We start from the raw sequence: 15451 nt of genomic DNA, 5'->3' as shown, positions 1-15451 counted from the left end.
GTTTCACTTGTGCGTGTAGCTGGCACAGATCGACCACGTCCTCTCCTTGCAACAGGAGCTCTACCAGCAGCACCACGACCCAGGCCACGGCCCCTATTTGACGGTCTCCTCATATTTCTGTAATTTATGATCTTGCCCTAGAAAGGTGTTTATTGAATAGCGGAACAAAACAACAACAGTATCGCACGGGTGTATCTCACAGTCAAATATGCAAACTATGCCGCAATTTAATGTTTTTTATCCCAAAAGGGTGTATATTGAATAGCGGAATAGGAAAAAGGATAAAAAACGGTGTATCTCACACGTACAAACACAGACTAGGCCCCGATTAAAACTTTTTGTACCCTAAAGGGAGGATGAGGAAGAGGAGTAGGAGGAGTTGGGAACAGGAGGCAAACTGAAGCGCCCTGCAATCCTTGGCGGTGGAAGGAGATGCGCCAAACAAATTTAAAAGCTCAAAAAAGAATTCCCCTTGGGGTGGGACTTTTAAGGCACAAATAGTAACTTAGAAACAGACATGTAAAATTATATAAATTTATTGAAGGTTATAGTAACAAAAATTGATTAAAAACATAAAGCAAGCTGTATACAATTCATCGGGTCATGAGGCAGATACCAATACCGCTGTATAAAGGTGAGTGCCCAACGCGTTTCAGAGACACAACAGAATTCCTTCTTCTGGGGCAACCTTAAAGTGGCGGTCTGCAAGTGATCAATTATACATCAATCAATCATTGGTAAATATGGAAAACACATAACAATGTTTTATAGTCATTGCAGTTCATTCAGAATTTAGACATAATATATCTGTAATGGAACACTTACAGAATCTGTCCGATGACACTTTAGAGTGTATGCCTGCCCATGGTATTTAAAAACAAAAAGCTGGAATGCTTTCGTCCCTATATTTGGGTGCCGGAATGAGGAAAGTGGATAGCAGAAATTGGAGGTATGATATTTAAGCACGTTCTTGTTGGTGTGTGCCCGTCAGTCAATAGACTGAATGGGGACAGCTGGAACCCAAAAAGAATTGGGAGATCTGTCTGACAGAGGGAGGAAAAGGAAAAACAAAAAGAAACAATCACCAAAAATGGTTATGTTTAAATTGTTCTACAAAAAATAGAACATAGGTTCAAACCATGTGCTAGTGGATAGGCTGATATCTGCACACAAAGAAACGCTGCATGGGTAAAACAATATATATGAAGCAAATATTGCTTTGATCATAGAAATGTATATAATTCATTTGGATAGATCCGAGGGATAGTTTAAATTCCAAGTATCCAATTGGATCTTATTGGGCTTGGAAGTTAAAAAGAGAGCAAATGTATCTTCTTCCAATTAAAATAAAAAAAAAAAGCCTCAGTAATAACTGGATGTTTAATATATAAACAAATTGTGGACCCAAGTGCAGCGCTGATAGCAGAGACTCAGCCATCCATTCAGACACAATGTAGGATTAGAAAAAGAGCATTGATTTACCTTCACAATAGCATGGGTTCGTGTAGGATCGTGTGTCAGAGCATCCACCATCAGGCAAGTGATCAATGTAAATCACTGCCCGAAGGGGAGCTATATGTATTGAGCAAACTAATTTAAAAGGTGTATCTAACACGTACCGATACAGACTATGCCGTAATTTAATTTTTTACACTCCAAAAGGGTGTATATTGAATAGCGGAATAGGAAAAATCTTATAATACGGTGTATCTCACACGTACAAACACAGACTAGGCCCCGATTATAATTTTTTGTATCCTAAAGGCAGGATGAGGAGTAGGAGGAGTTGGGAACAGGAGGCAAACTGAAGCGCCCTGCAATCCTCGGCGGTAGAAGGAGATGCGCCAAACAAATTTAAAAAGGTTTATCTCACATGTACCGATACAGACTGTCCCGCAATTTTATTTTTTACACTCAAACAGGGTGTATATTGAATAGCGGAATAGGATAAATTTTACAAAACGGTGTATCTCACACGTACAAACACAAACTAGGCCCCGATTACTATTTTTTGTACCCTAAAGGCAGGATGAGGAAGAGGAGTAGGAGGAGTTGGGAACAGGAGGCAAACTGAAGCGCCCTGCAATCCTCCGCGTTAGAAGGAGATGCGCCAAACAAATTAAAAAAGGTGTATCTCACATGTACCGATACAGACTATCCCGCAATTTAATTTTTTACACACAAACAGGGTGTATATTGAATAGCGGAATAGGAAAAATTTTACAAAACGGTGTATCTCACACGTACAAACACAGACTAGGCCCCGATTACAATTTTTTGTACCCTAAAGGCAGGCTGAGGAAGAGGAGTAGGAGGAGTTGGGAACAGGAGGCAAACTGAAGCGCCCTGCAATCCTCGGCGGTGGAAGGAGATGCGCCAAACAAATTTAAAAAAGTGTATCTCACATGTACTGATACACACTATCCCGCAATTAAATTTTTTACACTCAAACAGGGTGTATATTGAATAGCGGAATAGGACAAATTTTACAAAACGGTGTATCTCACACGTACAAACACAAACTAGGCCCGATTACTATTTTTTGTACCCTAAAGGCAGCATGAGGAGTAGGAGGAGTTCGGAACAGGCAGGAGGCAGACTGAAGAACCCTCAAATCCTCGGCAGTATGAGATGCGCCCCAAAAATTGGAAAGGTGTATCTCACACGTACCAACACTGACTATCCCGCAATTTAATTGTTTTTACCCAAAGGTGTAGATTGAATAGCGGAATAGAAAATATGATATCAAAAGGTGTATGTATCTCACACGTAGAGACCCAGACTAGGCCCAAATTACTATTTTTTGTACCCCCAAAGGCAGGATGAGGAGTAGGAGGAGTTCGGAACAGGCAGCACCCTCAAATCCTCGGCAGTATGAGATGCACCCCAAAATTTGGAAAGGTGTATCTCACACGTATCGACACAGACTATCCCGCAATTTAATTGTTTATACCCAAAGGTGTAGATTGAATAGCGGAATAGAAAATATTATCAAAAAAAAGGTGTATGTATCTCACACGTAGAGACCCAGACTAGGCCCAAATTACTATCTTTTGTACCCCCAAAGGCAGGATGAGGAGTAGGAGGAGTTCGGAACAGGCAGCACCCTCAAATCCTCGGAAGTATGAGATGCACCCCAAAAATTGGAAAGGTGTATCTCACACGTACCGACACAGACTATCCCGCAATTTAATTGTTTATACCCAAAGGTTTTGATTGAATAGCGGAATAGAAAATATGATATCAAAAGGTGTATGTATCTCACACGTAGAGACCCAGACTAGGCCAAAATTACTATTTTTTGTACCCCCAAAGGCAGGATGAGGAGTAGGAGGAGTTCGGAACAGGCAGCACCCTCAAATCCTCGGCAGTATGAGATGCGCCCCAAAAATTGGAAAGGTGTATCTCACACGTACCGACACAGACTATCCCGCAATTTAATTGTTTATACCCAAAGGTGTAGATTGAATAGCGGAATAGAAAATATGATATAAAATTGGTGATTTATCAATAGCACACGTGAACAGCAGTGTCTTATATCAGTCAGCTCTGCTACAGGCTATGGAGTGAAAAAAAAAAACTTCCCCTTTTAAGTTTGTAATTTTTAACTAGATTAGTACAGACTATGCCACAATTTAATTTTTTTAACCCAAGGGTGTATATTGAATAGTGGAATAGAAAAAAGTGTATAACTTTTGAAATCACTCAATAATAGCACATGTGAACACAGCAGTGTATTATCACAGTCAGCACAGCAGCACTGAAGGAAAAACGCTGCACACAGTGACCGATAAAAAAGACTTTTCTCCCTCCTCCTCAGTGGGCAAAAAGATTGTGTTCACTGCACCCCACACACAGCAAAATCGATGTGGACCACTGACACCTGCCTATCTCCAGACTCTCCCTAAAATGATCGATAAGATCGGTCACTGCCGGCACTGCAAACCCCCCCCACACTGCAAAATCGATTCTAGTACAACACTGACCCTAAATATCTCCAGCCTCTCCCTAAAAGGATTGATAAGATCGGTCACTGCGGCACTGCAAACCGCAAACAGAAAAATCGATTGTAGAACACTGACCCTAAAAATCAGCAGCCTCGCCCTAAAATGGCTATATCTCGCCCTGCCTAAAACACTCCGACCTGTCCCTCAATTCTATTCGGACACAAATGATTTTTGCCTGACTGTCCCTAATCAGCAGCCAGCACGTATGATGTGTGCTCTGTCCCTGAACTACAGCATAATGACGCAGCGGCCCTCCGTCTCGAACTTATAAAGACTTGGTCACATGCTTCAGATGGCCAATCACAGCTACTAATACATTTGTAGGCATGTCTGGGATGGCTTAAGGCACACCAGTTAAACGCTTGTTGATTGGCTGTTGAAAGCCCGCCATGAAAAGCGCGCCAATACATACAAAACCCAGAAATAAAATGAACACGGATTTTTACCCGAACATACAGTAAAGTTTTCGGGTCCATGTTCGGGTAACAAAAATCCAATTATTCGGTACGAACACGAATAATACAGTCCGTGTTCGCTCAACCCTATTCACTATGATTGGTATATACTGTTAAAAAGAAATTAATACTCTCATGCTTGCGATGCTCCTCCAGGTTTTTAAAAAAGATGTTTGCACTGCCTTTGAAAGGTTAAGGAAGAATTGGCTTATTAATGTATTTAATTGGAGAAATTTAAGTTTGAAAGAACCCAGATGCAGTTTTTGGGATATAATATTTCTCCTAACGGAGTAAGCTTGGATCCTGAGAAGATCAAAGCTGCCCCTAAAAGTTAAGGGTATACAACGATTTGTTGGATTTGCCAATTTCTACAGAAAATTCTTAATACACTTCTCTAAAGTGATAGCACCAATTCCACAGCTGACAAAGAAAGTGTGCTTTCGGTGACCACACAAAGGGCATCTGACTGCTTTTCGTAAGCTAAATACTCTTTTCACTTCTGCACCAATATTGGTATAGCCCTGCCCCAGAGGGAGTGGCCTGTTGCATGGGTATCCTCTTTACTTCTTGTGCCCTGAGCCTGCTCCAACCCATCTGACACTATTAGTTCTGTAATTTTGAATAATTGAGACCACAAGTATTGCAGTGAATAATCGGTTTACTGCTTTTGACTTTTGATGTAAAACAGGAATATGCAAACAGAATCAGGAATAACACAAATGTTGCTACAGAGATAAACCTAAATCCTTGGTTGGGAATTCAGGATTTTAGTTCAGCACTCAGGATCCGGAACACAGGCCACACATATACATTTATTTGTATATATATGTATGCTAGAGGATTGCGTTCAGCAACAATTAACAACACTTTAAAGAATCTGGTGTAATTAGAGAGTGACCACAGATAAGAGTGACTACACTTGGTAACTTATTGTAGAATAGACAATATAACAATACTAGAATAACTATCAGAGTGTACTCTGTGTACTAACGGGGGCCCCCGTTATGATGAATTGCAAGAGTCTCCTGGAGAGTGAGGCCTCATTTGTCTTCACCGGCAAGGAATTCCCAACAATCCGAGGAAAGTATTTATAATCCAATAAAGGTAAAGATGATGAACTGTATTCCCCAAGGTAATAGTTGTGACACATCAGGATTTGTTACGTTTACTTCTCTGTGGAATACAACAGGTTGCTAGCCTAGGACTGGATAGAGGGCTTAAGGCCTAGTTCACCCACCTCGCACTATATGTATATCTGCAGTGTCCAGTGGTTTAGCTATATGTCAGTATGGCCTTGTTAAAGCAAACAGTTTAGTTGTCTTGCCCTGATTCAGCCTAGGTCTGTGTTTAATGAAGATGTAGATACTGGATGTCTCTCACCCAAACCGGGAGCTTCGATCTCCTCGGCGACCAGGCCCTGCTCTGTTCACCGTCTCAGTCCGCCTGTCAGCAACCTTCCACTCGGTCACGCTACCGAGACTCCTCCGCTCACTCACACCGCCGGCTTCAACTCCGCTGTCTGCCACTAGGCCTCAGCCTAATTTCCTGCGATCCGCAGCAGCTCTTCCCCTTCTTTTCAGTACGCTGTCCTTGAGGCAAGAGAGTGAAGTTGAGTCCCGCCCCCTTTATACAGGCACTCCCAGCAAGCTCCGCGCGTCCTATTGCTCCCTGGGAGAAGGCTCTCTCTCTCTCAGCAGTCTATGATCCTGGCTCCTCCCGTACTAAATCTCCCACAATTCCAAAGTCACTGTCTTTGCAGAACTTTAATAACAACAACAGTTTGAACAATGCCAGCCATGCGGCCCGGCTATATCGGTTTATCCCGATCCTGAAATTCCTTTTATAGTGGAAGTGGATGTTTTTGACTCTGCTGTGGGAACTATCCCTATCCCAGCAAGAAGAGGAAAATATGCAGCTTCATCCTTGTGTGTATTTCTCTTGCTTGATGTTGTCAGCTGAAAAGAATAATATCATTGGGTATAAGGAGTTGCTGGCAATTAAGGAAGCCTTTTCCAAATGGAGGCATGTGCTAGAAGGAGCTATGCATCCAATCTCATTGATCATAAAAATCTAGAACTCATTTGTTCTGCCTAGAGAATGTCTTCTAGACAAGCATGTTGGCCGCTGTTCTTTTTCAGGTTTAAATTTATGTAGCACCCTTGTAGGTAGGTGCTAGAGAGTGCAGGGGAACTGTCAGGCAAATTTAAGTACTCTATGCCTAACAGGGAGCAGTGATCCATTGATAGGGTCTGGTCAGTGTGATCCGATGCTGCTCATGTTGTCTGCCAGTTTCACACTGGTCCAATAGGACGAGGCATATTGGACAGTGAGAAGAAACCTGACAAATGGGAGCATTTAGATACAGCCTCGGGCCATTGGCAGACGAAAGTGCCTCAAGGCATTCTGGGTGATTTTATTCATACCAAGAGAGCACTTGTGCAGGGGGTCTTCAGGTGGAGAGCAGGGTCCTGGAGGGAGGGGGCTGCTACCCTTCCTCTGTACAAGCTGCAGTCCTGATGTCTGGCAGAGCTGACTGAGAGAGGGGATATACCTGGAAGGATCTGTTTCTGGTTTCTGTGAGTACAGATCTACATCTAGGGACCTGTTCGGTGAGGGCCATCCCTTCCTGCTAATGAAGTCAGTGGACGGGTGCCAGCTAAAGAGGATACTAATTAGTGTCATGAAGAGTCAATAATTATTGAGCTTGCTGCCAGAGTGAGCAAAGGACTTTTCCTGGTGCCTCCATGGCAGCATACTAGTTATAGAGCTTTGCCTCTACTCCTCCCTCAGGACTATTGAGTAGCATAAAAGAAAGGCCTAGTCCCCTGTCCCATCATTCTTCTTTTTCCTTTTTTTCCTCATACCTTCCTGACTGGGGAAGAATAGCAGTATGTCCTTACCGCTGCCTTTTGCCAGCTTCCGTCGGGTTAAGCATCTCCCGTGCGCAGTCCCTGCTCTTGAGTCGCCCAAAGCACTAATAAGGCCGGGAACCCCTTCTGTGGGTCTTTGGGGTATTATGTGCAGAGTTTCTTCACAGGAATGCATGCTGCCTTCTATCTCTATATTGGATGTCTGTGTTTGCAGAGTTTTGCGTGAGGACTGTCCTTTTTCTTTCTTTTTTCCCCCCCCCTTTTTTCCTTCTCTCTCTTTTTTTCTCTTTCCTCTTTTCCCTCTCTCTCTTTTCTTCTTTCCCCTCTTCCCCATTTTACCTTAGGTCCGCTGTCTTGTTTCTTGCCGAGTTTTTGCAAAAGGGAGAGAAGAAATGGATAAGGAAAGACTTTGTGGAGCCTTACGCATCCCCTTTATGCCGAAGGTCTTACTAGCCTTCGGCTGCCCCTCTCCTTTTTATCGCCCTCTGAGCGGCATCACTAGCGTTCCAGCGCTCGGAGGCAGAGAGTGAGGGCTGCCTTGAGGAAAGCATTTGTGCATGCACAGTTCAATCGAGGCCCGAGCAGCCATCTTGGATGAGGGAACCAGGCAGCATTTTTCCCAAACAAATTGGAGGGAGGGGTTTCCTTCCTCCTCATAATTATTAAAGGGCCCATTCCTTCCTCTGCTCTCTCCGAGGACTATTTTTTTCCTTGCTCCCTCTGCCCTCCTTTTGCAAGCCCTTGGTAAGGAGAACCATTTTTCTTTTCTTGATTTGGACATCTCGGACTGATTAAAGGGAAATGATTCGTTTTCTATCTTTTTTTCTTTCTTTTTTTCCCCTCTCTCACAGCCGGTCCTCCTGCAAGGCCCTGCAATGAGCCATTTGTCCCGCAACCAAGATCTTCACAATAGGTATAGGACCACTTCTCATGAGTATTTTACACAAAAAACAAGAGTGCCTATATGGACTGACAAATGTCCTTTATCATAATCGTGATGCCTTGAGGATTTTCTTGGAGTGAGCAGGGCTGGAACAGTCTTGACCGTAGATCCCGCTCATCTCACTCTAGATCCTCTGAGAGATCTAGATCAAGACACCATCATTCCCCTTCTCCACCTTCCAACTCTTCCAAGAAGTGTTGGGCTTGTGGCGTGGTTCCTTTACCAGAAAAATTAAATTTCAAGGACTGCTTCAGAGACTACGAATCCAACCGCGAGGTGGCAAGTCAGCAAGTGGTAGATCTGCTCAATCAGACTTAATAAGCTCTACCCTCAATGACTGAGACTCAAAGTTCTATGCCGGTAGTAGACGCATCGGCCATATGCCTTGCCAAGAATCTCACACTTCCCATGGAAGATTTAACTTTCTTTAATGATCCCTTGGATCGACGGATCGACCTAGATCTAAAAAGGAGCTACTTGGCTTCTGGTGCTGCCTGTAAACCGGCTATTGCCCTCACGTCTGTCTCTAATGCCATCAGGGCATGGACTGAAAATGTCGAGACAGCCCTGCACCAGGATGTTCCCAGAGAGGACATTATTAAAGCGCTAGAAGAGCTGAAGCTATCAGCAGACTTCATTGGAGAAGCTGCAATTGATTCTGATCTGCTGTTCTGCAAGATCAATGCTTCACACAGTGATGGCCAAAAGAGCCCTCTGGATGCAAGATCAGCTGTCCAAGGTTTCAGCCAAACAGAATTGGTGTAAGATACCATTTGCCTTGTCCAGCTTTTCCCCAAAGAGGGCCTTACCATCAATTTCCAGAGTGACTGGGGGCAACTCTGGGCTACTTTCCCAAGACAGAAGAGTCAGAAGGTCTAGAGTCTATTCATTAAGATTGCAGTCTTCAGGTTCCAGGGATTACAGGCAGTCCAAACAGCACAGAGATAGCAGAAGATGCTGGAGAGGCACCCAGGCCTCTTTCCTAAACTCACGCAAGACCAAGGCTCTTACCAGCCCCCAAGAGACAGCGAAGCCCTTTTAACGTCAGAAGTCCTCAGTCTCTCCCAGTCGGAGCCAGTGTCATGGGTCTGTCACCTAAGGGTTAACTTAGTGCAGACTAATTTCAGTGATTAGCAACAGGCTGCCTTATTTAAACACCTCAGCAGCACTGTGTCTTTGCTGTCTGATCAGCAGCTTTACCTTGAGTTCTGTTCCTGTGCTTGTATTGATTCCTGTATTGACCTGGCTTGTCTGACTTCGTTGCTATCTCCAGTCCTGACCCCGGCTTGCCTTGACTCTGCTATACCTGCTTCCTGCTTGACATCCTGCTGCTAACCCCTGCCTGTACACCGACTACTCTCTGCCAGCTGCTTGAACTGTATCTAATTACCTGTGTCTGAAACCAGCTTGTCTGACTCTGCTCCAGTCTTTGCCCATCCAGCGCCTTCCAGTGCCTGGAGATGCTGTCCTGCATCCACTGTGCATCCACACCTCTGTACCTGCTTCTTCCTGCTGCTCAGCAATCCAGCCGTGTTCAGTGACTTATCAGCTACTCTTCTCAACTGCCATCAGAAGACCAGCACAGGCACTCTTTCCTCACTGCGCTCTCGCATCCACTGTTGTAACTCCAGTGGTGCCTGAGCCAGGGCTGTACGAGAGTTCTCCCTCTGCACGTCAGGCTCTGCTACAAGGTACGTGACAGCCAGACTGCAAACTTTCTTTTCAGTTTGGGCTTCCCATTGCCAAGATCCTTGGGTTCTCTCAACGATCCAACTAGGTCACCGGTGGGAGTTCTTTCATCCTCCCCCTCACACCTCTTTTCAGGAGACATATCAGAACATATCTTTATAGACAGTGGAGAGGGTTTTTAGGGTGGTATCACAAGTCAACACGCATTCTAAGTCCGAGGGAGACATCTCCACCGGAGAAGTAGCAAATTGGGCCTGAAAGGCGTGACGCAGCTGGAGATAACGAAATATGAAGCCACTATTTTTCCTGCAGTCGTTCAAACGGCAGGAGTGCTCCCGCCGCCGTTATGTCCCCCAAGGTTTTTACACCCCTCACCGCCCATAACATTGGATCAGGTAAGCAACGAAAATGGGGAAGATTAGGGTTCATCCACAGAGGAGCGGAAGGAGAGGATCCAACATAACTGGGACACGTCAATTTCAAAGACTGGGTCCATGATTTAACGGTCGCCCTCATGGAAAGCGTCAAAGGGAGATCCGAGCCCAGACCTCTAATCAGTGCCAACCTGAGGGTCTCAAAGGAGCCCAGGTGAGCCGCTTCCAAGATCGTAGCTGAATCCTCCTCATCCGCCCCTCAACCAGCGCCTCGCAAACACCATCTGCCCTGCCAAATAATACTTGCGCCAATCCGGGAGCGCCAGACCACCATTACCCCAAGGTTCCTGGAGGGCTCGTAAGCCAATCATGGGAACCCCCGGTGACCAAAGGAAGGAACTGATGATACTATCAAGTTTCTTGAAAAATGTCATTGGTACCCACAACGGAGGAATTTCGGAGGAAATACAAGACTACGGGCAGAAATTTCATTTTTAGGACACTAATACGACTCAATAAAGAAAGCGGGAGTCACTTCCATGCCAGTACATTTTGCTGGAGTTTGGACAATAAATGTAGCAGGTTCAATGAATAATAATCTTGAGGGCGCCTAGTAACCTTAATACCCAAGTAAGTGAAACTATCTACCCAGCGAAGCGGCAGGTCCGCAGCTGTAGCAGGTCGGGCACCCTCATCAAAGGGCAATATTGAGGACTTACTCCAGTTGACCCGGAGGCCGGAGCATTTGCCAAAATCGTCCAAGATAGACAGGGCCGCTCTCAAAGAGGGACCCGGGTCCTCGAGGAACAACATATCATCGGCGTATAGCGCCAGGCATTCTTTAATGGAACCGACTTTGATCAACCCCACGGCTGAGGAGCTGCGCAGCGCGACCGCTATAGGCTCAAGCGTGAGGGCAAACAGGAACGGGGAAAGGGGACACCCCTGCCTCGTCCCCCGTCCCACCTGGAAGTACGGGGAGGTGAGGTATCCCAAACGTATAGCTGTTCTAGGGCCCGTGTAGAGGAGCCGGATCCAGGTCTTGAAATTAGGGCCAAACCTCATGAGATCCAGCGTCTTGAGCATAAAGGCCCAATCGACCGAATCAAAGGCCTTCTCAATAGCTATGGAGACCACCACCCGCTGGCCCGACGCCTCCCCGGGGAGTTGAAGATGAGTGAACAACCGCCTAATGTTAGTATCTACCGACTTACCCGGCATAAAGCCCATTTGATCCGGGTCTATCAATGAATGAATGACCCCAGCTAATCTAATGGCTAGGACCTTTGTCAGGATTTTAAGATCCATATTCAAAAGGGCGATAGGGCAGTAAGAGGAGCAGTCCAGGGGGTCCTTACCAGGTTTCTGCAACAGCACCATATAGGCATCCAGCATGGAGGGAGGAAGCTCCCCGGCCTCCAAACAGTGCTGCAACAAAGAACTAATTCTGGGCGCCAAATGTTCCGAATACTGTTTATAAAAGTCCATGGGGAAACCGCCAGGACCCGGGGCTTTGTGTGGTGGAAACGCCGCAATGGCTTTTTCCACCTCCAGAGCCATTATCGGTTCGTCCAAGAGGGCACTATCCTCATCTGACAGGGACGGGAGGGTAACGCTCCCCAGGAGGGCAGCCGCAGCCGCAGAGTGGCCGCCCGGCAGTGGAGCATACAGGGCCTCAAAATAGTCAGAAAACGTCTCTAAGATGTCACGAGGATCTGTCTTAACTACTCCCCAGCGTTCCTAATAAGTGATTAAGATATTAACCGGGGGCTGTTGGTCAGCCACCAACATTGCTAAAAATTTACCATTCTTGTCACCTTGTACAAACACAGATGCCTGTAAGTTTTTAGCCTCAGATCGGAGACGTGCAGAGAGAGAAGGCGTCTCGCCTCCAGCAACGCAGCATAGCTGGAATCAGACGGCAATACAAAAAGAAATACACTCTCCCCTCGTCACAGCCTTAAATGCCTCCCAAACCACTCTCTGATCCGCCGAGTCCACGTTCTCCTCCCAATATGACTGGATCGACTTTCCAAGGTGTGAGGCGACCTGATCCTGCTGGAGCCAGCCGACAGCCAGACGCCAACCCCACACTCCAGCCCCCAACTGGAGGTTCACTGTCAAGAGTAGCGGGTTGTGATCAGACACTCCCCCGGCCCTGTACTCCGAGGCAGTCAAGAGGGATTGCATTCGTGCAGGGCCAAACGCCAGATCAATCCGAGCGGACGAGTGGTGAGCAGCTGTCAGGAAAGAGCTCACCTGCTGGTGGCACTGTAGGTCCCAGATCCATAAGCTGCAGTTCCAGTGTCCACCAGCGGGTGTCTCTCAGTAGTCAGAAGCGAACATCTTATGCAATCAGTCATCACCTGATGCTGGTTGCAGGAAGTATATTTAAACCCTGTGTATGCTTCTTCTCACTGCCTTGGTATTGTCTCCATGTGCGCCTGACCTGCATGCCTGTGTCCCTGTGTCCCTGTATCCTGATCCTGGACTCTGATCCTGACCCTGCAGCCTGATTCCTTCCTTCCTGTTTGCTTACTCCGTCTCCTGCAACCCTCTCTCTGTTCTGTCTTGCTCCCAGCTCCCTCTGTTTGATCTCCCGTGTATGACCCCGGCTCTGTTACTATTACTATTCATTTATCCTGTTTTGTATATATTTGGTTTGAGCAGTTGTTTGCTGTGTGTCACTATTGTTTGGGTATCTGATTGGATTTACACAGTTATAGTTTTCTGGAGGTGCGTTTACATTTGTGTTATTCACTTATTTTTAAATAAATTATATTCTTTACACCTTAATTATGTCTAATGTTCTCTGTGTCAGTCCACACATTTCTGGTCACACCTGTTGCTGACAGAATACCAAGGCCAGTCCTGACCAGAAGTGGCTGCACAGAGAAGCCATCTTAGCTCTGTTGTTTGTGGCAAGATGCATCTTGAGGAGGTAATTTACTTTTCTTTGCTGGTGACAGAGGAAAAGGAATACTGCTGCCAGATATTAAAGGAGTGGGCCAGGGACCAGCTGTTAGAATGCATTCGTCTTGCTCATTCCCTAGTTGATCAGGGCAGGATGCTGTTTGATGATGTTCAGCCATTGATTCAAGTTTGTGCAGAGTTGGCTTTGTCCAGTATTCCTAAAGAAAGTGATGACTTTTCTCCCCCCTTTAGTATGGCTCAGGTAGAATCACTGGTATGGTTATTGGAGGATGACTCCTCTTATTTCTTTGAGCACTATTCAGCATGTTCCCAACAGGTGCTAGTAGATTGTATTAATGCAGTGCAGTCTCTTGTCAGACAGGCAGAGTGTAAACTGAATCTTGTTCAACCGTTATTACAAGCATGGTCAGATATATTGCACTCAGCTTCAGTCAGTTTGCAACAACCCCTTCCTACTGCTAGACACCTGCCTGCTCAAACATCTCTCTCTCCATCACCCACAGCAACCACAGTTGCAGCCCAGTTTACCCTTCTACCAACCATATGTCAGTACCCTGTTCCCACTTGCTGCACCTACCCTGCCTTTAACTCCTTGAAGCTTACCTCTTCTCCACTGTCTGCACCAATCCTTCAGAAATCCTCCTTAGTTACTGCTCCCTCTTTTTCAAAATCCCCCAGCTTTTCTTTGCTACCAGCTGCTCCCCCTACTCACAGCCCTGTGTTCACATGCAGAACCTCAGTGGCAAAACCCAAAAAGAAACGAAAGTTTTTCCCAACTTGCAAAATCTTGCCACTATCCAATTGTGCATCCACACCAGCGGATCTGCTCCAGCCTGCATCCATGCCTGCTTCCACGCCAGCGGATCTACCCCAGCCTGCTTCCACGCCAGCCGATCTGCTTCAGCTTGCTTCCACACTAGCCGATCTGCCTGCATCCACGCCAGCGGATCTGCTCCATCCTGCATCCACGCCAGCGGATCTGCCTGCTTCCACGCCAGCGGATCTGCCTGCTTCCACGCCAGCCGATCTGCTCCAGCCTGCATCCACGCCAGCCGATCTGCTCCAGCCTGCATCCACGCCAGACGATCTGCTCCAGCCTGCATCCACACCAGCCGATCTGCCTGCATCCACGCCAGCCGATCTGCTCCAGCTTGCTTCCACGCCAGCCGATCTGCTCCAGCCTGCTTCCACGCCAGCCGATCTGCTCCAGCCTGCTTCCACGCCAGCCGATCTGCTCCAGCCTGCTTCCACGCCAGCCGATCTGCTCCAGCTTGCTTCCATGCCAGCTGATCTGCTCCAGCTTGCTTCCACGCCAGCCGATCTGCTCCAGCCTACTTCCACGCCAGCCGAACTGCTCCAGCCTGAAGTTCTGGTCCCTTTTGTCCAGCCTGAAGTTCTGGTCCCTTTTGCCCAGCCTGAAGTTCTGGTCCCTTTTGCCCAGCCTGAAGTTCCGGTCCCTTTTGCCCAGCCTGAAGTTCCGGTCCCTTTTGCCCAGCCTGAAGTTCCGGTCCCTTTTGCCCAGCCTGAAGTTCCGGTCCCTGCTGCCCAGCTTGAAGTTCCGGTCCCTGCTGCCCAGCATGAAGTTCCGGTCCTTGTTGCCCAGCTTGAAGTTCCGGTCCCTGTTGCCCAGCTTGAAGTTCCGGTCCCTGTTGCCCAGCTTGAAGTTCCGGTCCCTGTTGCCCAGCTTGAAGTTCCGGTCCCTGTTGCCCAGCTTGAAGTTCCGGTCCCTGTTGCCCAGCTTGAAGTTTCGGTCCCTGTTGCCCAGCTTGAAGTTTCGGTCCCTGTTGCCCAGCCAAAGGGGCAGGTGCCCAATGCCCAGCCTGTCTCTGGACATCCTGTCCCTAACAACCTGCCTGCCTCTGATGGTCTGCTGCTCGATGACACGTCTACCCCTAGGGATCTGCTGTCTGACAACCTGCCTTCTTCTGCCTCTGATCCGGTGACAGATGTCCAGCCTGATGATCCCATGCTTGATGTCCAGCATGCGTCTGATGATCCTTTTACCATTGACCAGCCTGATCTTACTTCTCTTCTACTTACCACCCAGCCGGGTTCTACTTACTCAATACCAGCTGCTCGGTTGGATTGTCATGCAAAAACAAAGTGTTCACCTGCTAATGGGTTTGAAAGCTCTGAGTCCTCGCATGCTTTATATGGGTTACCTGTTTGGCCTGAGATT

The 15451-nt window shown here is 46.9% G+C and overlaps 1 protein-coding gene across 1 annotated transcript in view; it reads right to left on the bottom strand.

Annotated features, from left to right (window-relative positions):
- Nucleotides 1–12078: 12078 nt before the first annotated feature.
- Nucleotides 12079–15451, bottom strand: part of EPS8L3 (EPS8 signaling adaptor L3) — a gene marked incomplete at its 3' end in the record, with an annotated part of 344360 nt that continues 340987 nt past the window's right edge. The window contains exon 20 of the mRNA XM_082246387.1: nucleotides 12079–12246. Coding sequence (XP_082102513.1) covers nucleotides 12079–12246 — 168 coding nt within the window. The remainder of the gene's footprint in view (nucleotides 12247–15451) is intronic.

The sequence above is a fragment of the Pelophylax lessonae genome, assembly GCF_965119305.1.
Source record: "Pelophylax lessonae genome assembly, chromosome: 2".
NCBI lineage: Eukaryota > Metazoa > Chordata > Amphibia > Anura > Ranidae > Pelophylax > Pelophylax lessonae.
The sequence above is the reverse complement of the archived record's forward strand: the minus strand, read 5'-3'. Positions and strand labels throughout refer to the sequence as shown.